Source organism: Amblyraja radiata, unplaced genomic scaffold (assembly GCF_010909765.2).
Source record: "Amblyraja radiata isolate CabotCenter1 unplaced genomic scaffold, sAmbRad1.1.pri S103, whole genome shotgun sequence".
Lineage (NCBI taxonomy): Eukaryota > Metazoa > Chordata > Chondrichthyes > Rajiformes > Rajidae > Amblyraja > Amblyraja radiata.
Window position 1 is genome coordinate 1532616 of NW_022630094.1, and position 21665 is coordinate 1554280.

The following is a 21665-nucleotide window of genomic DNA, read 5'->3' on the forward strand; positions in this document are numbered from 1 at the left end:
AAGGGGATCATAGGGTATGGAGAGAAGGCAGGTACGGGATACTGAGTTGGATGATCAGCCATGATCATATTGAATGGCGGTGCAGGCTCGAAGGGCCGAATGGCCTACTCCTGCACCTAATTTCTATGTTTCTATGTTTCTATCTTCGGTTTCCTCCCACACTCCAAAGACGTGCAGGTTTCTAGATTAATTGGCTTGGTAAATGTTAAAAAAAAATGTTCGTAGTGGGTGTGGGATAGTATTAGGGTTTAAGAAAGAACTGCAGATGCTGGAAAAATCGAAGGTAGACAAAAATGCTGGAGAAACTCAGCGGGTGAGGCAGCATCTATGGAGCGAAGGAATAGGTGACGTTTCGGGTCGAGACCCTTCTTCAGACTGATGTTGGGTGGGGGGTGGGGGCGGAAAGAAGAAAGGAAGATGCGGAGACCAGTGGGCTGTGGGAGAGCTGGGAAGGGGAGGAGAAAGCAGGGACTACCTGAAATTGGAGAAGTCAATGTTCATACCACTGCCCAAGCGAAATATGATGTGATGTTCCTCCAATTTGCGCTGGGCCTCACTCGGAGTCCCAGGACAGAAAGGTCGGATTGAGAATGGGAGGGGGAGTTGAAGTGCTGGGCCACCGGGAGATCAGGTTGGTTGATGCGAACCGAGCGGAGGTGTTGGGCGAAGCGATCGCCGAGCCTGCGCTTGGTCTCACCAATGTAGAGCAGTTGACACCTAGAGCAGCGGATGCAATAGATGAGGTTGGCGGAGGTGCAGGTTAAACTCTGCCTCACCTGGAAAGACTGCTTGGGTCCTTGGACAAGTTAGTGTTAATGTGCGGGCATCGCTGGCCGGCGTGGACCCGGTGGGCTGAAGGGCCTATTTCCGCGCTGTATCTCTAAGCTAAACTAAACTAATCACAATAATTTCTTGGCAAAAAGGATTTGAGTATAGGAGCAGGGAGGTTCTACTGCAGTTGTACAGGGTCTTGGTGAGACCACACCTGGAGTATTGTGTACAGTTTTGGTCTCAAAATCTGAGGAAAGACATTCTTGCCTTAGAGGGAGTACAGAGAAGGTTCATCAGACTGATTCCTGGGATGTCAGGACTTTCATATGAAGAAAGACTGGATAGACTCAGCTTGTACTCGCTAGAATTTAGAAGATTGAGGGGGGATCTTATAGAAACTTACAACATTCTTAGGGGGTTGGACAGGCTAGATGCAGGAAGATTGTTCCCGATGTTTGGGGAAGTCCAGAACAAGGGGTCACACAGTTTAAGGATAAGGGGGAAATCTTTTAGGACTGAGATGAGATGAGAAAAACATTCTTTTTCACACACACACAGAGTGGTGAATCTGTGGAATTCTCTGCCACAGAAGGTAGTTGAGGCCACACAGTTCATTGGCTATATTTAAGAGGGAGTTAGATGTGGCCCTTGTGGCTAAAGGGATCAGGGGGTATGGAGAGAAGGCAGGTACAGGATACTGAGTTGGATGATCAGCCATGATCATATTGAATGGCGGTGCAGGCTCGAAGGGCCGAATGGCCTACTCCTGCACCTATTGTCTATGTTTCTATGTTTCTAATAAAGAGTCCTTCAAAATACTGATCGCTTTACATTTTATTTACAAGAAAAACAGGTTCTATTTTGCATTTTCCGTTTTCAGGCCTTCAATTTTCATAATCTTATGAACAGGGATTTCAGCCACGTTCCTGCAGAAAATGTCAATGTAAAAGAAAAAGTCAGGTTAGTCACGGAGCTAAACCACCGACCCACAGTCCTTTCACAAATTTTGGTAGAGTCATGGATTTTGGTAGTCGGAGTAAAGGTGTAGACTATTTACTAAATGGGGAGAGAATCCTGAATCAGATGTGCAAAGGGAATGCTGTTGCAGAATTCCCCAAAAAGTTAATCTGCCAGTTGGGAAAACAGGAAGTACAACGGGATCTGGGGGTCCTTGTTCATCAGTCTATGAAAGTAAGCATGCAGGTACAGCAGGCAGTGAAGAAAGCGAATGGCATGTTGGCCTTTATAACACGAGGAATCGAATATAGGAGCAAAGAGGTCCTTCTGCAGTTGTACAGAGCCCTAGTGAGACCACACCTGGAGTATTGTGTGCAGTTTTGGCCTGTTGGCCTTCATAACAAGAGGAGTTGAGTATAGGAGCAACGTGGCCCTTCTGCAGTTGTACAGAGCCCTAGTGAGACCACACCTGGAGTATTGTGTGCAGTTTTGGCCTGTTGGCCTTCATAACAAGAGGAGTTGAGTATAGGAGCAACGTGGCCCTTCTGCAGTTGTACAGAGCCCTAGTGAGACCACACCTGGAGTATTGTGTGCAGTTTTGGTCCCCTAATTTGAGGAAGGACATTCTTGCTATTGAGGGAGCCCAGCGTAGGTTTACAAGGTTAATTCCCAGGATGGCGGGACTGTCATATACTGAGAGAATGGAGCGGCTGGGCTTGTACACTCTGGAGTTTAGAAGGATGAGAGGGGGTCTCATTGAAACATATAAGATTGTTAAGGGTTTGGACACGCTAGAGGCAGGAAACATGTTCCCGATGTTGGGGGAGTCCAGAACCAGGGGCCACAGTTTAAGAATAAGCAGCCATTTAGAACGGAGACGAGGAAACACTTTTTCTCGCAGAGAGTGGTGAGTCTGTGGAATTCTCTGCCTCGGAGGGCGGTGGAGGCAGGTTCTCTGGATGCTTTGAAGAGAGAGCTGGATAGGGATCTTAAAGATAGCGGAGTCAGGGGATATGGGGAGAAGGCAGGAACTGATTGGGGACGATCAGCCGTGATCACATTGAATGGCGGTGCTGGCTCGAAGGGCCAAATGGCCTCTACTCCTACATCTATTGTCTATTGTCTATTGAATCAGTAGTAAAGAAATCAAACCGAATGCTGGCATTTATTTCAAGAGGGCTTGTATACAAAAACAGGGATGAAATGCTGAGGCTCTATAAGGCCGCATTTGGAGAATTGTGAGCAGTTTTGGGCCCTGTATCTGAGGAAGGATATGCTGGCTCTGGAGAGGGTCCAGAGGAGGTTTACAAGAATGATCCCACGAATGAGTGGGTTAACTTATGATTAACAAAGAACTGCTTGAAAAATCGATGGTAGACAAAAATGCTGGACAAACTCTAACCTATGATAATAATAATAATAATAAATTTTATTTATGGGCGCCTTTCAAGAGTCTCAAGGACACCTTACAAATATTTAGCAGGTAGAGGAAAAACATGTAAGGGGAATGAAATAAATAGTAGAGACATGACTAGTACACAAATTAAAGACAGAATACAATTCAAAACACAATATGAGGCAATTAATGCACAGATGAAAAGGGAGGGGGACGTGGGGCTAAGGATAGGCAATTGGTGAAGAGATGGGTCTTGAGGCGGGACTGGAAGATGGTGAGGGACACGGAATTGCGGATCAGTTGGGGAAGGGAGTTCCAGAGCCTGGGAGCTGCCCTGGAGAAGGCTCTGTCCCCAAAACTGCGGAGGTTGGACTTGTGGATGGAGAGGAGACCGGCTGATGTGGATCTGAGGGACCGTGAGGGTTGGTAGGGGGAGAGGAGGTCAGTGAGATATGGGGGGGGGGCCAGATGGTGGAGGGCTTTGTAGGTGAGGATCAGGATTTTGTAGGTGATCCGGTGGGAGATGGGAAGCCAGTGAAGTTGTTTGAGGACTGGAGTGATGTGGTGCCAGGATTTGGTGTGGGTGATGAGTCGGGCGGCTGCGTTCTGGACCAGTTGGAGTCGGTTGATGTAGGTGGAGCTGATGCCAAGGAGAAGTGAGTTGCAATAGTCCAGTCGGGAGGAGATGAAGGCATGGATGAGTCTTTCAGCAGCAGGCGGTGTGAGAGAGGGTCTGAGTTTGGCGATGTTGCGGAGGTGAAAGAAGGAGGTTTTAATGACATGGCGGATGTGAGGCTCAAGGGAGAGGGTGGAATCAAAGATCACGCCAAGGTTGCGGGCCTGGGGAGATGGGGAGACAGTGGTGCCGTTGATGGTGAGAGTGGGGTTATTGATTTTGCTGAGTGGCTTTGGAGCCTATGATGAGCGTTTGTCGGCACTGGGCCTGTTCTCGCTGGAGTTTAGAAGATTGAGGGGGGGGACCTCATTGAAACGTACAGGCCTGGATAGAGTGGATGTGGAGAGGATGTTTCCACTAGTGGGAGAGTCTAGGACTAGAGGTCACAGCCTCAGAATTAAAGGACGCGCTTATCGGAAAGAGATGAGGAGAAATTTATTTAATCAGAGGGTGGTGAATCTGTGGGATTCGTTGCCACAGACAAAGGTGGAGGCCACAAGTCAGTGGATATATTTAAGGCAGAGATAGATAGATTGTTGATGAGTGCGGGTGTCAGGGGTTACGGGGAGAAGGCGGGAGAATGGGGCTGGGAGGGAGAGATAGATCATAGAAACATAGAAAATAGGTGCAGGAGTAGAGGCCATTCGGCCCTTCGAGCCTGCCCCGCCATTCAATATGATCATGGCTGATCATCCAACTCAGTATCCTGTACCTGCATTCTCTCCATACCCCCTGATCCCTTTAGCCACAAGGGCTACATCTAACTCCCTCTTAAATATACATAGATACATAGAAAATAGGTGCAGGAGTAGGCCATTCGGCCCTTCGAGCCTGCACCGCCATTCAATATGATCATGGCTGATCATCCAACTCAGTATCCCGTACCTGCCTTCTCTCCATACCCCCTGATCCCTTTAGCCACAAGAGCCACATCTAACTCCCTCTTAAATATAGCCAATGAACTGTGGCCTCAACTACCTTCTGTGGCAGAGAATTCCACAGATTCACCACTCTGTGTGTGAAAAATGTTTTCCTCATCTCGGTCCTAAAAGATTTCTCCCTTATCCTTAAACTGTGACCCGTTGTTCTGGACTTCCCCAACATCGGGAACAATCTTCCTGCATCTAGCCTGTCCAACCCCTTAAGAATTTTGTAAGTTTCTATAAGATCCCCCCTCAATCTTCTAAATTCTAGCGAGTACAAGCCGAGTCTATCCAGTCTTTCTTCATATGAAAGTCCTGACATCCCAGGAATCAGTCTGGTGAACCTTCTCTGTACTCCCTCTATCAGCCGTGATTGAATGGTGGAGTAGAGTCGATGGGCCGAATGGCCTAATTCTGCTTATGGCCTTATGACCTTACCTTTTGTGTATCTCTCTGCCCAAGTACAAGGTTAGCATTAGCCCAAGTACTCCCACAAAAACTCCGACCACACAGACAGTGATCCCCGAGATGGGTGTTCGAGCTGGCCGATCTGCGGAAAAAATCAAGGCGCCATGTTAATTCCTAGGTACACAAAAATGCTGGAGAAACTCAGCGGGTGCAGCGGCATCTATGGAGCGAAGGAAATAGGCAACGTTTCGGGCCGAAACCCTTCTTCAGACTGATGGGGGGTGGGGGGGAGAAGGAAGGAAAAAGGGAGGAGGAGGAGCCCGAGGGCGGGGGGATGGGAGGAGACAGCTCGAGGGTTAAGGAAGGGGAGGAGACAGCAAGGGCTAGCAAAATTGGGAGAATTCAACGTTCATGCCATCCGGACGCAAGCAACCCAGGCGGAATATGAGGTGCTGTTCCTCCAATTTCCGGTGTTGCTCACTCTGGCAATGGAGGAGACCCAGGACAGAGAGGTCGGATTAGGAATGGGAGGGGGAGTTGAAGTGCTGAGCCACCGGGAGTTCAGGTAGGTTCTTGCGGACTGTGAGCGGAGGTGTTCGGCGAAACGATCGCCCAACCTCCGCTTAGTCTCCCCGATGTAAATCAGCCGACATCTAGAGCAGCGGATGCAGTAGATGAGGTTGGAGGAGATACAGGTGAACCTTTGTCGCACCTGGAACGACTGCTTGGGTCCTTGAATGGAGTCGAGGGCGGAGGTGAAGGGACTGGTGTTGCATTTCTTGCGGTTGCAACGGAAAGTGCCCGGGGAGGGGGTGGTACGGGAGGGAAGGTAATTCCTTATGACTTGCAGTCTACATACCATTCGTCACATGCAGTGCTAGCCCCTCAGGCCCACTCCCCCTTAGAGTCCTATCACAAATCTTGGTAGAGTCATGGATTTTGGTAGTCGGAGTAAGGCGTAGACTGCTTTCTAAATGGGGAGAGAATCCCGAAATCGGATGTGCAATGGGAATGCTGGTGCAGGATTAGGCCATTCGGCCCATCAAGTCTACTCCGACATTCAATCATGGCTGATCCATCTCTCCCTCCAACCCCATTCTCCTGCCTTCTCCCCGTAACCCCTGACACCCGCATTGATCAAGAATCTATCTATCTCTGCCTTAAATATATCCACTGACTTGTGGCCTCCACCGCCGTCTGGGGCAACGAATCCCACAGATTCACCACCCTCTGATAAAATAAATTTCTCCTCATCTCTTTCCTATAAGCACGTCCTTTAAATCTGAGGCTGTGACCTCTAATCCTGGACTCTCGCACTAGTGGAAACATCCTCTCCACATCCACTCTACCCAGCTTGAAACAGGCCCTTCTACCCAACTTGCCCACACCGGCCAACATGTCCCAGCTACACTAGTCCCACCTGCCTGTGTTTGGTCCATATCCCTCCAAACCTGTCCTATCCATGTACCTGTCCAACTGTTTCTTAAACGTTGGGATAGTCCCAGCCTCAACTACCTCCTCCGGCAGCTCGTTCCATACACCCACCACCCTCTGTGTGGAAACGTTACCCCTCAGATTCCTATTAAATCTTTTCACCTTGAACCTATGTCCTCTGGTCCTCGATTCCCCTACTCTTGGCAAGAGACTCTGCCCGATCTATTCCTCTCATAGAAATCGGTACCCTGTTCCTGCATTCTCCCCATATCCCCTGACTCCGCTATTTTTAAGAGCCCTATCTAGCTCTCTCTTGAAAGCATCCAGAGAACCTGCCTCCACCGCCCTCTGAGGCAGAGAATTCCACAGACTCACACCACTCTCTGTGAGAAAAAGTGTTTCCTCGTCTCCGTTCTAAATGGCTTACTCCTTAGAAACATAGAAAATAGGTGCAGGAGTAGGCCATTCGGCCCTTCGAGCCTGCACCGCAATTCAATATGATCATGGCTGATCAGTATCCTGTACCTGCCTTCTCTCCATACCCCCTGATCCCTTCAGCCACAATCTAACCCTCTTAAATATAGCCAATGAACTGTGGCCTCAACTACCTTCTGTGGCAGAGAGTTCCAGAGATTCACCTTGCACCTATGGTCCTACATTCCCCAACTCTGGGCAAGAGACTCTGTGCGTCTACCCGATCTATTCCTCTCATGATTTTATACACCTCTGTAAGATCTCCCCTCATCCTCCTGCGCTCCATGGAATAGAGACCCAGCCTACTCATCCTCTCCCTGTAGCTCACACCCTCTAGTCCTGGCAACATCCTCGTAAATCTTCTCTGAACTTCGACTATATCTTTCCTATAATATGGTGCCCAGAAACATAGAAACATAGAAATTAGGTGCAGGAGTAGGCCATTCGGCCCTTCGAGCCTGCACCGCCATTCAATATGATCATGGCTGATCATCCAACTCAGTATCCCGTACCTGCCTTCTCTCCGTACCCTCTGATCCCCTTAGCCACAAGGGCCACATCTAACTCCCTCTTAAATATAGCCAATGAACTGGCCTCGACTACCCTCTGTGGCAGGGAGTTCCAGAGACTCACCACTCTCTGTGTGAAAAAAGTTCTTCTCATCTCGGTTTTAAAGGATTTCCCCCTTAAGCTGTGACCCCTTGTCCTGGACTTCCCCAACATCGGGAGCAATCTTCCTGCATCTAGCCTGTCCAACCCCTTAAGAATTTTGTAAGTTTCTATAAGATCCCCTCTCAATCTCCTAAATTCTAGAGAGTATAAACCAAGTCTATCCAGTCTTTCTTCATAAGACAGTCCCGACATCCCAGGAATCAGTCTGGTGAACCTTCTCTGCACTCCCTCTATGGCAAGAATGTCCTTCCACAGATTAGGAGACCAAAACTGTACGCAATACTCCAGGTGTGGTCTCACCAAGACCCTGTACAACTGCAGTAGAACCTCCCTGCTCCTATACTCAAATCCTTTTGCTATGAAAGCTAACATACCATTGGCTTTCTTCACTGCCTGCTGCACCTGCATGCCTACTTTCAATGACTGGTGTACCATGACACCCAGGTCTCGCTGCATCTCCCCCTTTCCTAGTCGGCCACCATTTAGATAATTTAGAGAACTGAACACAATATTCTGAATGCGACCTCACCAACCTGTTATGCAACTGCAACATGACCTCCCAACTTCTATACTCAATACTCTGGCTGATGAAGGCCCAAGTGCCAAAAGCCTTCATGACTACCTTATCTACCTGCGACTCGACCTTGCACCTGTACGCCTAGATCCCAGCTATTTACAATATATATTAGTGACCTGGATGAGGGAATTGAATGCAACATCTCCAAATTTGCGGATGACACGAAGCTGGGGGGCAGTGTTAGCTGTGAGGAGGATGCTAGGAGGCTGCAAGGTGACTTGGATAGGTTGGGTGAGTGGGCCAAGGCATGGCAGATGCAGTATAATGTGGATAAATGTGAGGTTATCCACTTTGGTGGCAAAAACAGAAAAGTAGACTATTATCTGAATGGTGGCCGATTAGGAAAAGGGGAGATGCAACGAGACCTGGGTGTCATGGTACACCAGTCATTGAAAGTAGGAATGCAGGTGCAGCAGGCAGTGAAGAAAGCGAATGGTATGTTAGCATTCATAGCAAAAGGATTTGAGTATAGGAGCAGGGAGGTTCTACTGCAGTTGTACAGGGTCTTGGTGAGACCACACCTGGAGTATTGCGTACAGGTTTGGTCTCCTAATCTGAGGAAAGACATTCTTGCCATAGAGGGAGTACAGAGAAGGTTCACCAGACTGATTCCTGGGATGGCAGGACTTTCATATGAAGAAAGACTGGATAGACTCGGCTTGTACACGCTAGAATTCAGAAGATTGAGGGGGGATCTTATAGAAACTTACAAAATACTTAAGGGGTTGGACAGGCTAGATGCAGGAAGATTGTTCCCGATGTTGGGGAAGTCCAGAACAAGGGGTCACAGTTTAAGGATAAGGGGGAAATCTTTTAGGACCGAGATGAGAAAAACATTTTTTTTCACACACAGAGAGTGGTGAATCTGTGGAATTCTCTGCCACAGAAGGTAGTTGAGGCCACAGTTCATTGGCTATATTTAAGAGGGAGTTAGATGTGGCCCTTGTGGCTAAAAGGATCAGGGGGTATGGAGAGAAGGCAGGTATAGGATACTGAGTTGGATGATCAGCCATGATCATATTGAATGGCGGTGCAGGCTCGAAGGGCCGAATGGCCTACTCCTGCACCTATTTTCTATGTTTCTATGTTCCCGATTTTGGGGGAGTCCAGAACCAGGGGCCACACGCAGTTTAGGAATAAGGGGGGTCGGCCATTTAGAACGGAGACGAGGAGAAACTTTTTCCACCCAGAGATTTGTGAGTCTGTGGCCATTCAGGACTGAGATGAGGAGAAACTTTTCCACCCAGAGAGTTGTGAATCTGTGGCCATTTAGGACTGAGATGAGGAGAAACTTCTCCACTCAGAGAGTTGTGAATCTGTGGCCATTTAGGACTGAGATGAGAAGAAACTTTTCCACCCAGAGAGTTGTGAATCTGTGGCCATTTAGGACTGAGATGAGGAGAAACTTTTCCACCCAGAGAGTTGTGTGAATCTGTGGCCATTTAGGACTGAGATGAGGAGAAACTTTTCCACCCAGAGAGTTGTGAATCTGTGGCCATTTAGGACTGAGATGAGGAGAAACTTTTCCACCCAGAGAGTTGTGAGTCTGCGGAATTCTGTTCCACATTCCACATCTGTTCCAGATGTTGGGGGAGGCCAGAACCAGGGGCCACACAAACAGTTTAAGAATAAAGGGCCGAATGGCCTACTCCTGCACCTAATTTCTATGTTTCTATGTTTCACTGCCTGCTGCACCTGCATGCCTACTTTCAATGACTGGTGTACCATGACACCCAGGTCTCGTTGCATCTCCCCTTTTCCTGACAACAAACCAAACCAAGCCACTTACCAAGCGAGAGAGTCAGGGCTTCATCGAGGCTGACGTGAGCCACAAGGCAGCTGAAAGTGTCCCCGCGTTGGGGCTCGATCCGGATGTACTTCAGGATGTTGAATGTCCAGTCTGTCTCGACCAGCAGTGGGGACGAGTCTACGGGGCCGGTGAAGGGTTGGCCATTGACCAGGAACTGGAGCTCAATCTCGAAAGGGTAGAACCTCTCGGCGAAACAGTACAGGGTGTTGGGTCTCTGCAGGACGTAGTCCTCTTCCGTGTAGATGTGGACGATCGGTTTCTCTGCAACAAGAGGTGAGACTTTAACAAGAGGAATCGAATATAGGAGCAAAGAGGTCCTTCCGCAGTTGTACAGGGCCCTAGTGAGACCACACCTGGAGTATTGTGTGCAGTTTTGGCCTGTTGGCCTTCATAACAAGAGGAGTTGAGTATAGGAGCAAATAGGGCCTTCTCCAGTTGTACAGGGCCCTGGTGAGACCACACCTGGAGTATTGTGTGCAGTTTTGGCCTGTTGGCCTTCATAACAAGAGGAGTTGAGTATAGGAGCAAGGAGGTCCTTCTGCAGTTGTACAGGGCCCTAGTGAGACCACACCTGGAGTATTGTGTGCAGTTTTGGCCTGTTGGCCTTCATAACAAGAGGAGTTGAGCATAGGAGCAAAGAGGTCCTTCTGCAGTTGTACAGAGCCCTAGTGAGACCACACCTGGAGAATTGTGTACAGTTTTGACCTGTTGGCCTTCATAACAAGAGGAGTTGAGTATAGGAGCAAAGAGGTCCTTCTGCAGTTGTACAGGGCCCTGGTGAGACCACACCTGGAGTATTGTGTGCAGTTTTGGTCCCCTAATTTGAGGAAGGACATTCTTGCTATTGAGGGAGCCCAGCGTAGGTTCACCAGGTTCATTCCCGGGATGGCGGGACTGTCATATGCTGAGAGAATGGAGCGGCTGGGCTTGTACACTCTGGAGTTATAGTCAATAGACAATAGGTGCAGGAGTAGGGGCCATTCGGCCCTTCCAGCCAGCACCGCCATTCAATGTGATCATGGCTGATCATCCCCAATCAGTACCCCGTTCCTGCCTTCTCCCCATATCCCCTGACTCCGCTATCTTTAAGAGCCCTATCTAGCTCTCTCTTGACAGCATCCAGAGAACCGGCCTCCACCGCCCTCTGAGGCAGAGAATTCCACAGACTCACAACTCTCTGTGAGAAAAAGTGTTTCCTCGTCTCCGTTCTGAATGACTTACTCCTTATTCTTTAACTGTGTGTGGCCCCTGGTTCTGGACTCCCCCAACATCGGGAACATGTTTCCTGCCTCTAGCGTGTCCAAGCCCTTAACAATCTTATATGTTTCAATAAGATAACCTCTCATCCTTCTAAACACCAGAGTGTACAAGCCCAGCCGCTCCATTCTCTCAGCATATGACAGTCCCGCCATCCCGGGAATTAACCTGGTGAACCTACGCTGGGCTCCCTCAATAGCAAGAATGTCCTTCCTCAAATTAGAGGACCAAAACTGCACACAATACTCCAGGTGTGGTCTCACTAGGGCCCTGTACAACTGCAGAAGGACCTCTTTGCTCCTATACTCAACTCCTCTTGTTATGAAGGCCAACAGGCCAAAACTGCACACAATACTCCAGGTGTGGTCTCACTAGGGATTTGTACAACTGCAGAAGTCAAACTCAGACCCTCTCTCACACCGCCCGCTGCTGAAAGACTCATCCATGCCTTCATCTCCTCCCGACTGGACTATTGCAACTCACTTCTCCTTGGCATCAGCTCCACCTACATCAACCGACTCCAACTGGTCGAGAACGCAGCCGCCCGACTCATCACCCACACCAAATCCTGGCACCACATCACTCCAGTCCTCAAACAACTTCACTGGCTTCCCATCTCCCACCGGATCACCTACAAAATCCTGATCCTCACCTACAAAGCCCTCCACCATCTGGCCCCCCCATATCTCACTGACCTCCTCTCCCCCTACCGACCCTCACGGTCCCTCAGATCCACATCAGCCGGTCTCCTCTCCATCCACAAGTCCAACCTCCGCAGTTTTGGGGACAGAGCCTTCTCCAGGGCAGCTCCCAGGCTCTGGAACTCCCTCCCCCAACTGATCCGCAATTCCGTTTCCCTCACCATCTTCCAGTCCCGCCTCAAGACCCATCTCTTCACCTCTGCCTATCCTTAGCCCCACGTCCCCCTCCCTTTTCATCTGTGCTTGAATTGCCTCATATTGTGTTTTGTATTGAATTCTGTCTTTACTTTGTGTACTAGTCATGTCTCTACTATTTATTTCATTCCGCTTACATGTTTTTCCTCTACATGCTCAATTTTTGTAAGGTGTCCTTGAGACTCTTGAAAGGCACCCATAAATAAAATTTATTATTATTATTATTAGAAGGACCTCTTTGCTCCTATATTTGATTCCTCTTGTTATAAAGGCCAACAGGCCATTGGCTTTCTTCACTGCCTGCTGTACCTGCATGCTTACTTCCATAGACTGATGTACAAGGACCCCCAGATCCCCTTTTCCCAACTTGACGCCATTTAGATATATGCTGCCTCACCCGCCGAGTTTCTCCAGCACTTTTTGTCTACGTTCCTTTGGTTTATTTACGTTTCATTCGCAAGAAGAGGCCTCCGATTTCGCCCACTTACTGCTGCCGATGGGTTGGTTGTTGTTGGCAGCCGTCAGCTCGCTCATGTCGCCCCGGATTTGGTTCTGAAACCCCTCGGCCCTCTTCGCAAAGTAGGTCACCTCCGCCTCGCCCAGCTCCTCCCTCCCGTCCGTGGCCTGGCCGTTGACGGAGAAGGCGCGGGCCTCGTGGTCGTAGGCGAGGAAGGGCACGGAGTTCACGCTGAGGATGTCCAGAGTCTTCTCCGGGCCCGACGGACTCCGGCCGTAGACGAAATGCTCAGACACCGTCTCGATCTCTGGTGGGGGGGCGAGAGAATGTCGGAGAAGAGAATCGATAATGTTAGTCAAGTCAAAAGTGCTGGAGAAACTCAGCGGGTGAGGCAGCATCTATGGAGCAAAGGAAATTTCGATCCCCTCATTTGCAGTTGAACAGGGCCCTAGTGAGACCACACCTGGAGTATTGTGTGCAGTTTTGGCCTGTTGGCCTTCATAACAAGAGGAGTTGAGTACAGGAGCAAAGAGGTCCTTCTGCAGTTGTACAGGGCCCTAGTGAGACCACACCTGGAGTATTGTGTGCAGTTTTGGCCTGTTGGCCTTCATAACAAGAGGATTCGAGTATAGGAGCAAAGAGGTCCTTCTGCAGTTGTACAGGGCCCTAGTGAGACCACACCTGGAGTATTGTGTGCAGTTTTGGTCCCCTAATTTGAGGAAGGACATTCTTGCTATTGAGGGAGCCCAGCGTAGGTTCACCAGGTTAATTCCCGGGATGGCGGGACCGTCATATGCTGAGAGAATGGAGCGGCTGGGCTTGTACACTCTGGAGTTTAGGATGAGAGGGAATCTCATTGAAACATATAAGATTTTTAAGGGTTTGGACACGCTAGAGGCAGGAAACATGTTCCCGATGTTGGGGGATTCCAGAACCAGGGGCCACACACAGTTTAAGAATAAGGAGTTTAGATGTGGCCCTTGTGGCTAAAGGGATCAGGGGGTATGGAGAGAAGGCAGGGATGGGATACTGAGTTGGATGATCAGCCATGATCATATCGAATGGCGGTGCAGGCTCGAAGGGCCGAATAGCCTACTCCTGCACCTATTTTCTATGTTTCTATGTTTCTAAGGAGTAAGCCATTTAGAACGGAGACGAGGAAACACTTTTTCTCACAGAGAGTGGTGTGAGTGTGGAATTCTCTGCCTCAGAGGGCAGTGGAGGCCGGTTCTCTGGATGCTTTCAAGAGAGAGCTAGATAGGGCTCTTAAAAATAGCGGAGTCAGGGGATATGGAGAGAAGGCAGGAACGGGGTACTGATTGGCGATGATCAGCCTTGATCAAGAGAGAGCTAGATAGGGCTCTTAATAATAGCGGAGTCAGGGGATATGGGGAGAAGGCAGGAACGGGGTACCGATTGGCCAAAAGCATGTTCCCGATGTTGGGGGAGTCCAGAACCAGGGGCCACACACAGTTTAGGAATAAGGGGGGGTCGGCCATTTAGAACGGAGACGAGGAGAAACTTTTTCCACCCAGAGAGTTGTGAATCTGTGGCCATTCAGGACTGAGATGAGGAGAAACTTTTCCACCCAGAGAGTTGTGATTCTGCGGAATTCTGTTCCGCATTCCACATCTGTTCCAGATGTTGGGGGAGCCCAGAGCCAGGGGCCACACACACACAGTTTAAGAATAAGGGGTCGGCCATTTAGATCGGAGACGAGGAAACACTTTTTCTCACAGAGAGTTGTGAGTCTGTGGAATTCTCTGCCTCAGAGGGCGGTGGAGGCAGGTTCTCTGGATACTTTCAAGAGAGAGCTAGATAGGGCTCTTAAAGATAGCGGAGTTAGGGGGTATGGGGAGAAGGCAGGAACGGGGTACTGATTGTGAATGATCAGCCATGATCAAGAGAGAGCTAGATAGGGCTCTTAAAGATAGCGGAGTCAGGGGATATGGGGAGAGGGCAGGAACGGGGTACTGATTGGGGATGATCAGCCATGATCGCATTGAATGGCGGTGCTGGCTCGAAGGGCTGAATGGCCTCTAACCCTGCACCTATTGTCTGTTGTCTATACCATTAACCCGCTGAGACAAAAGTATGTCTGAAGAAGGGCCCCGACCCCAAACGTCGCCCGTTCCTTCTGTCCAGGGATGCTGCCTGTCCCAAAATGTTGAGTTACTCCAGCATTTTTTGCAACCAGTCTTTGGTGTAAACTTCCTACTCACCAATCTCTGCCACGGCTGCAGCCAGAGACAGCAGGGCCATTAGCAAGCCTCTGAGACCCATGTTCCAGAACAGTCTATCTCCCCCGGAGACTTGTACAGAGGATCTCCTGGTCAGCGAACGTCGCGAAGAGTTCTAGCAGGTGCTGGGACAACCCACTAACCTCCCGTAAGTTGAGCCGAGTTATGTACCACGCATTTCACAATCAATATTAATTGCTAGGGTGAGAGCCAAACCTAAATTGGCTCAGGTTCAAAATCATTACCTTCGGGAACTTCCCCAGGATGTACGTCATTTTTTTTATGAAGAGGGCATTGTTTCGGCTTTCGAAAACCATTGTCTATTGTCATTCGCAGTTCCTCATGTCTCCATTCCTTGACGCCAAGTGCGTGTCACGGAATGTTTGCATTCACCTCAGTGAGCGACAGGCTTTTTCACGGGCAGGGCCGGATTTGGATGAAGAGAGGCCTTAGGCTATTCCACTTGTGAGGCCCCTCCCAACCCCCTATGTAAGGCCCGTTCCAACCAGCCTATGAAAGCCGATAGGTAACTGGAAATACAAATGTTATTGAGCTACCTCCATGCATTGTCAAAGACTCTACCCAAATTTATGAAAAGGCGAAGGTACACAAAATTGCTGGGGAAACTCAGCGGGTGCAGCAGCATCTATGGAGCGAAGGAAATAGGCGACGTTTCGGGCCGAAACCCTTCTTCAGACTGGGGGGGGGGGGAAAGAAAGAAGGAAAAGGGGAGGAGGAGGAGGAGCCCGAGAGCGGGCGGATGGGAGGGTGGGAGGAGACAGCTAGAGGGTTAAGGAAGGGGAGGAGACAGCAAGGGCTAGCCAAATTGGGAGAATTCAATGTTAATGCCATAAGGACGCAAGGTTCCCAGACGGAATATGAGGTGCTGTTCCTCCAATTTCCGCTGTTGCTCACTCTGGCAATGGAGGAGACCCAGGACAGAGAGGTCGGATTGGGAATGGGAGGGGGAGTTGAAGTGCTGAGCCACCGGGAGGTCAGGTAGGTTATTGCGGACTGAGCGGAGGTGTTCGGCGAAACGATCGCCCAACCTACGCTTGGTCTCACCGGTGTAAATCAGCTGACATCTAGAGCAGCGGATGCAGTAGATGAGGTTGGAGGAGATACAGGTGAACCTTTGTTGCACCTGGAGCGACTGCTTGGGTCCTTGAATGGAGTCGAGGGGGGAGGTGAAGGGACAGGTGTTGCATTTCTTGCGGTTGCAACGGAAAGTGCCCCGGAGGAGGGGGTGGGTGCGGGAGGGAAGGGAAGAATTGACGAGGGAGTTGCGGAGGGAGCGGTCTTTGCGGAAGGCAGACATGGTGGGGAGATGGGAAGATGTGGCGAGTGGTGGGGTCATGTTGGAGGTGGCGGAAATGGCGGAGGATTATGTGTTGTGACTGATGGGGGGTGGGGGGGGGGAAAGAAAGAAGGAAAAGGGGAGGAGGAGGAGGAGCCCGAGGGGATGAAAAGGCTGACATGCTTGGTTGTTTTAATGAGCATTTCATTGCCTCTGGTTCACTTTTCAACTCTCAAAACACAGCTCAAGGCTCCTCTGCTTGCTCTGATAGTAGTTGTTTTTTTGAGGGACAAGCCTTTACTTTTGACACTGTTTTACACACTTTCAGAGGTGCGTAAGGCCCTGAGATGTTTAGACACAAAAAAATCGGCAGGTCCAGACAACCTTGAGCCTTACTTCCTAAAGTTAGCCGCTGATTTTGATTCTGTTAGGTTAGACAAGCACACCTCTTCAACCCTCACCCTGAACACCGGCGTTCCACAGGGCTGTGTGCTGAGCCCCCTCCTCTACTCCCTCTTCACCTATGACTGCACACCTGTACATGGTACTAACACCATCATCAAGTATGCAGATGATACAACGGTGATTGGCCTCATCAGCAACAACGATGAGTCGGCCTACAGGGAGGAGGTCCAGCACTTAGCAGCATGGTGCGCTGACAACAACCTGGCCCTTAACTCCAAGAAGACCAAGGAGCTCATTGTAGACTTCAGGAAGTCTAGGGGCGGCACGCACACCCCCATCCACATTAACGGGACGGAGGTGGAACGTGTTTCCAGCTTCAGGTTCCTGGGGGTCAACATCTCCGATGACCTCTCTTGGACCCACAACTCTGATCAAGAAGGCTCACCAGCGTCTCTTCTTCCCGAGGAGACTGAAGAAGGTCCATCTGTCTCCTCAGATCCTGGTGAACTTCTACCGCTGCACCATCGAGAGCATCCTTACCAACTGTATCACAGTATGGTATGGCAACTGCTCTTGTCTCCGACCGGAAGGCATTGCAGAGGGTGGTGAAAATTGCCCAACGCATCACCGGTTCCCCGCTCCCCTCCATTGAGTCTGTCCAAAGCAAGCGTTGTCTGCGGAGGGCGCTCAGCATCGCCAAGGACTGCTCTCACCCCAACCATGGACTGTTTACCCTCCTACCATCCGGGAGGCGCTACAGGTCTCTCCGTTGCCGGACCAGCAGGTCCAGGAACAGCTTCTTCCCGGCGGCTGTCACTCTATTCAACAACGTACCTCGGTGACTGCCAATCACCCCCCCCCCCCCCGGACACTTATTATTATTTATTCAAATCATTTGCTATGTCGCTCTTCCAGGGAGATGCTAAATGCATTTCGTTGTCTCTGTACTGTACACTGACAATGACAATTAAAATTGAATCTGAATCTGAATCTGAATCGGATCTGGTTTTACTGCATTGCCTCTGAATTATCTTTTTAATCTAGACCCTGGAGACAAACGAAATTCCCCTTATTTGGAAATCTGCCTTTGTTCTCCCACTGTTAAAAGGGTGTGTTAAACAACTATAGGGCCATCTCCAAACTATCTGTTTTAATTAAGGTGCTGGAATCCATTGTAAACCAACAACTGAAGGATTTTTTTTATCAACAAACAGTATTTTATCTGAATTTCGATCTGGTTTTAGGAAAAAATATAGAACGTCAACAGCTGCTTTAAAAGTAGTAAATGATTTTATTGAATTTTATTTAGACAATAAGCAACACTGTGCAGCCCTTTTCGTTGACTATTCAAAGGCTTTCGATACTGTGGATCATGCCTTATTCTTACAAAGACTATGCAGCATCGGTTTGTCTGATCAAGCTGTCTGTTGGTTTAAAAACTATCTATCAGGCAGATCCCAGTGTGTGCGAGCAGAAGGTATTACTTATAGCTCTCTTAATGTATCCAAGGGTGTGCCACAGGGATCGGTCCTAGGACCTTTATTATTTACTATTTATAATAATAGTCTAGATCATAAAGCTCCGAATGCAAATTTTCACTTTTATGCTGACGAGTCGAATATTGGAGCAAAGAGGTCCTTGTTCTGGACTTCCCCAACATCGGGAACAATCTTCCTGCATCTAGCCTGTCCAACCCTTTAAGAATTTTGTAAGTTTCTATAAGATCCCCCCTCAATCTGAAGAAAGCGAATGGTATGTTAGCATTCATAACAAAAGGATTGGCGTATAGGAGCAGGGAGGTTCTACTGCAGTTGTACAGGGTCTTGGTGAGACCACACCTGGAGTATTGCGTACAGTTTTGGTCTCCAATTCACTTATATTGCTCTGCGTCTGTCTACCCCAAATCAGGCTCTCTGTCAGCTCCAAACTGCTTTTAACACTGTGCAACGTAACCTGTGTGATTTAAAACTTGTTTTAAATGCTGACAAGACAAAGCTCATGCAACGTAACCCGTGTGATTTAAAACTGGTTTTAAATGCTGACAAGACAAAGCTCATGCTGTTCTCTAAAGCTAAATCAAAGCCCTCGGACCTCCCTCCTATCACCACTTTGCAGGGCTCTGGGGTTGAATCTGTGTCTCAATATAAATCTCTGGGAATTATAATTGACGATTCTCTCTCTTTTAAACCTCATATCCAGCAACTTGTGAAAAAACGAAAGATAAAATTAGGTTTTTACTTTAGAAACAAATCTTGTTTTTCTTTTGAAGCCAAAAAAAGACTTGTTGCTGCAACGTTTATGTCTGTGTTGGACTATGGTGATGTTTTATATATGAATGCATCTTCAAAATGCCTACAGTCTTTGGACACGGTCTACCACGGAGCACTGAGATTTGTTACTAATTTTAAAACCCTCATGAACCACTGCTCTTTGTATGCTCAAGTTGGATGGTTTGCCCTGTCCACCCGCAGACTCCATCATTGGCATATCCTTATTTATTAGACTAAATGGTGGCCGACTAGGAAAAGGGAAGATGCAGCGAGACCTGGGTGTCATGGTACACCAGTCATTGAAAGTGGGCATGCAGGTCCAGCAGGCAGTGAAGAAAGCGAATGGTATGTTAGCTTTCATAGCAAAAGGATTTGAGTATAGGAGCAGGGAGGTTCTACTGCAGTTGTACAGGGTCTTGGTGAGACCACACCTGGAGTATTGCGCACAGTTTTGGTCTCCAAATCTGAGGAAGGACATTATTGCCATAGAGGGAGTGCAGAGAAGGTTCACCAGACTGATTCCTGGGATGTCAGGACTGTCTTATGAAGAAAGACTGGATAGACTTGGTTTATACTCTCTAGAATTTAGGAGATTGAGAGGGGATCTTATAGAAACGTACAAAATTCTTAAGGGGTTGGACAGGCTAGATGCAGGAAGATTGCTCCCGATGTTGGGGAAGTCCAGGACAAGGGGTCACAGCTTAAGGATAAGGGGGAAATCCTTTAAAACCGAGATGAGAAGAACTTTTTTCACACAGAGAGTGGTGAATCTGTGGAATTCTCTGCCACAGAGGGTAGTCGAGGCCACAGTTCATTGGCTATATTTAAGAGGGAGTTAGATGTGGCCCTTGTGGCTAAGGGGATCAGAGGGTATGGAGAGAAGGCAGGTACGGGATACTGAGTTGGATGATCAGCCATGATCATATTGAATGGCGGTGCAGGCTCGAAGGGCCGAATGGCCTACTCCTGCACCTAATTTCTATGTTTCTATGTTTCTATCCTCGGTGTTCTTCCTTCATACCTGCAGAAGTATGTAACTCGAAAAAGCACAGGAACTTATCAGCTCCGCTCTGAGGACTTGTTCTTACTAACTGTACCTAAAGTCCGTACTGAACTGGGGGAAAGGGCATTTAGTTATGCCGCTCCCTTCGCATGGAACCAGCTGCAGAATGAACTGAAACTTAAGGAGCTGGTTTCTATAAACAGATTTAAATCCCTTCTTAATGATGTTGAAGCGGGCTCTTCTGTCTATACATGCTTTGTTTGATGATGTTCTGACTGTGACTCTATTTATATGTTCTCTGTTGTTTTTAAATTATTGTCTGTAACTGTGGAACTGTGCTGCTGCCTGTCTTGGCCAGGACTCTCTTGTAAAAGAGATTTTTAATCTCAATGAGACTTCTCCTGGATAAATAAAGGTTAAATAGAAAAATAAAAAAATAAAGGTAAATCCTGCCTTGCCCGAGGCCCCCCTAGATCTCGAGGCTCTAAACTTAAGCTTGTGAAGCTTATACGTAAATCCGGCCCTGATCATGGGCCTATTGTGAAAGAATAAATGCTAATCCGTGTTGCTTTGGGTTTGGACACGCTAGAGGTCAGGACTTTCATATGAAGAAAGACTGGAAGCAAATGGTATGTTAGTATTCATAACAAAAGGATTTGAGTCTAGGAGCAGGGAGGTTCTACTGCAGTTGTACAGGGTCTTGGTGAGACCACACCTGGAGTATTGCGTACAGTTTTGGTCTCCTAATCTGAGGAAAGACATTCTTGCCATAGAGGGAGTACAGAGAATGATTCCTGGGATGTCAGGACTTTCATATGATGAAAGGCTGGATAGACTTGGCTTGTACTCGCTAGAATTTAGAAGATTGAGGGGGGATCTTATAGAAACTTACAACTTAAAAGACATTCTTGCCATAGAGGATTTGAGTATAGGAGCAGGGAGGTTCTACTGCAGTTGTACAGGGTCTTGGTGAGACCACACCTGGAGTATTGCGTACAGTTTTGGTCTCCTAATCTGAGGAAGGACATTATTGCCAGAGAGGGAGTACAGAGAAGGTTCACCAGACTGATTCCTGGGATGTCAGGACTTTCATATGATGAAAGGCTGGATAGACTTGGCTTGTACTCGCTAGAATTTAGAAGATTGAGGGGGGATCCTATAGAAACTTACAAAATTCTTAAGGGGTTGGACAGGCTAGATGCAGGAAGATAGTTCCCGATGTTGGGGAAGTCCAGAACAAGGGGTCACACAGTTTAAGGATAAGGGGGAAATCTTTTAGGACCGAGATGAGAAAAACTTTTTTTTTCACACACAGAGAGTGGTGAATCTGTGGAATTCTCTGCCACAGAAGGTAGTTGAGGCCACACAGTTCATTGGCTATATTTAAGAGGGAGTTAGATGTGGCCCTTGTGGCTAAAGGGATCAGGGAACAATCTTCCTGCATCTAGCCTGTCCAACCCCTTAAGAATTTTGTAAGTTTCTATAAGATCCCCCCTCAATCTTCTAAATTCTAGCGAGTACAAGCCGAGTCTATCCATATGAAAGTCCTGACATCCCAGGAATCAGTCTGGTGAACCTTCTCTGTACTCCCTCTATGGCAAGAATGTCTTTCCTCAGATTTGGAGACCAAAACTGTACGCAATACTCCAGGTGTGGTCTCACCAAGACCCTGTACAACTGCAGTAGAACCTCCCTGCTCCTAGACTCAAATCCTTTTGTTATGAATGCTAACATACCATTCG

At 48.4% G+C, this 21665-nt stretch overlaps 1 protein-coding gene across 1 annotated transcript; it reads right to left on the bottom strand.

Annotated features, from left to right (window-relative positions):
• Positions 1 to 1587: 1587 nt before the first annotated feature.
• Positions 1588 to 15116, bottom strand: LOC116969092 (HLA class II histocompatibility antigen, DR alpha chain-like). Its single transcript, XM_033016045.1, has 5 exons — positions 14931 to 15116; positions 12740 to 13015; positions 10078 to 10359; positions 5162 to 5273; positions 1588 to 1697 (listed from the first exon to the last, which is right to left on the bottom strand). Exons 1-5 carry the CDS (start codon positions 14989 to 14991, stop codon positions 1628 to 1630), a joined length of 801 nt encoding a protein of 266 aa, XP_032871936.1. The 5' UTR covers positions 14992 to 15116; the 3' UTR covers positions 1588 to 1627.
• Between the last annotated feature and the right edge of the window lie 6549 nt (positions 15117 to 21665).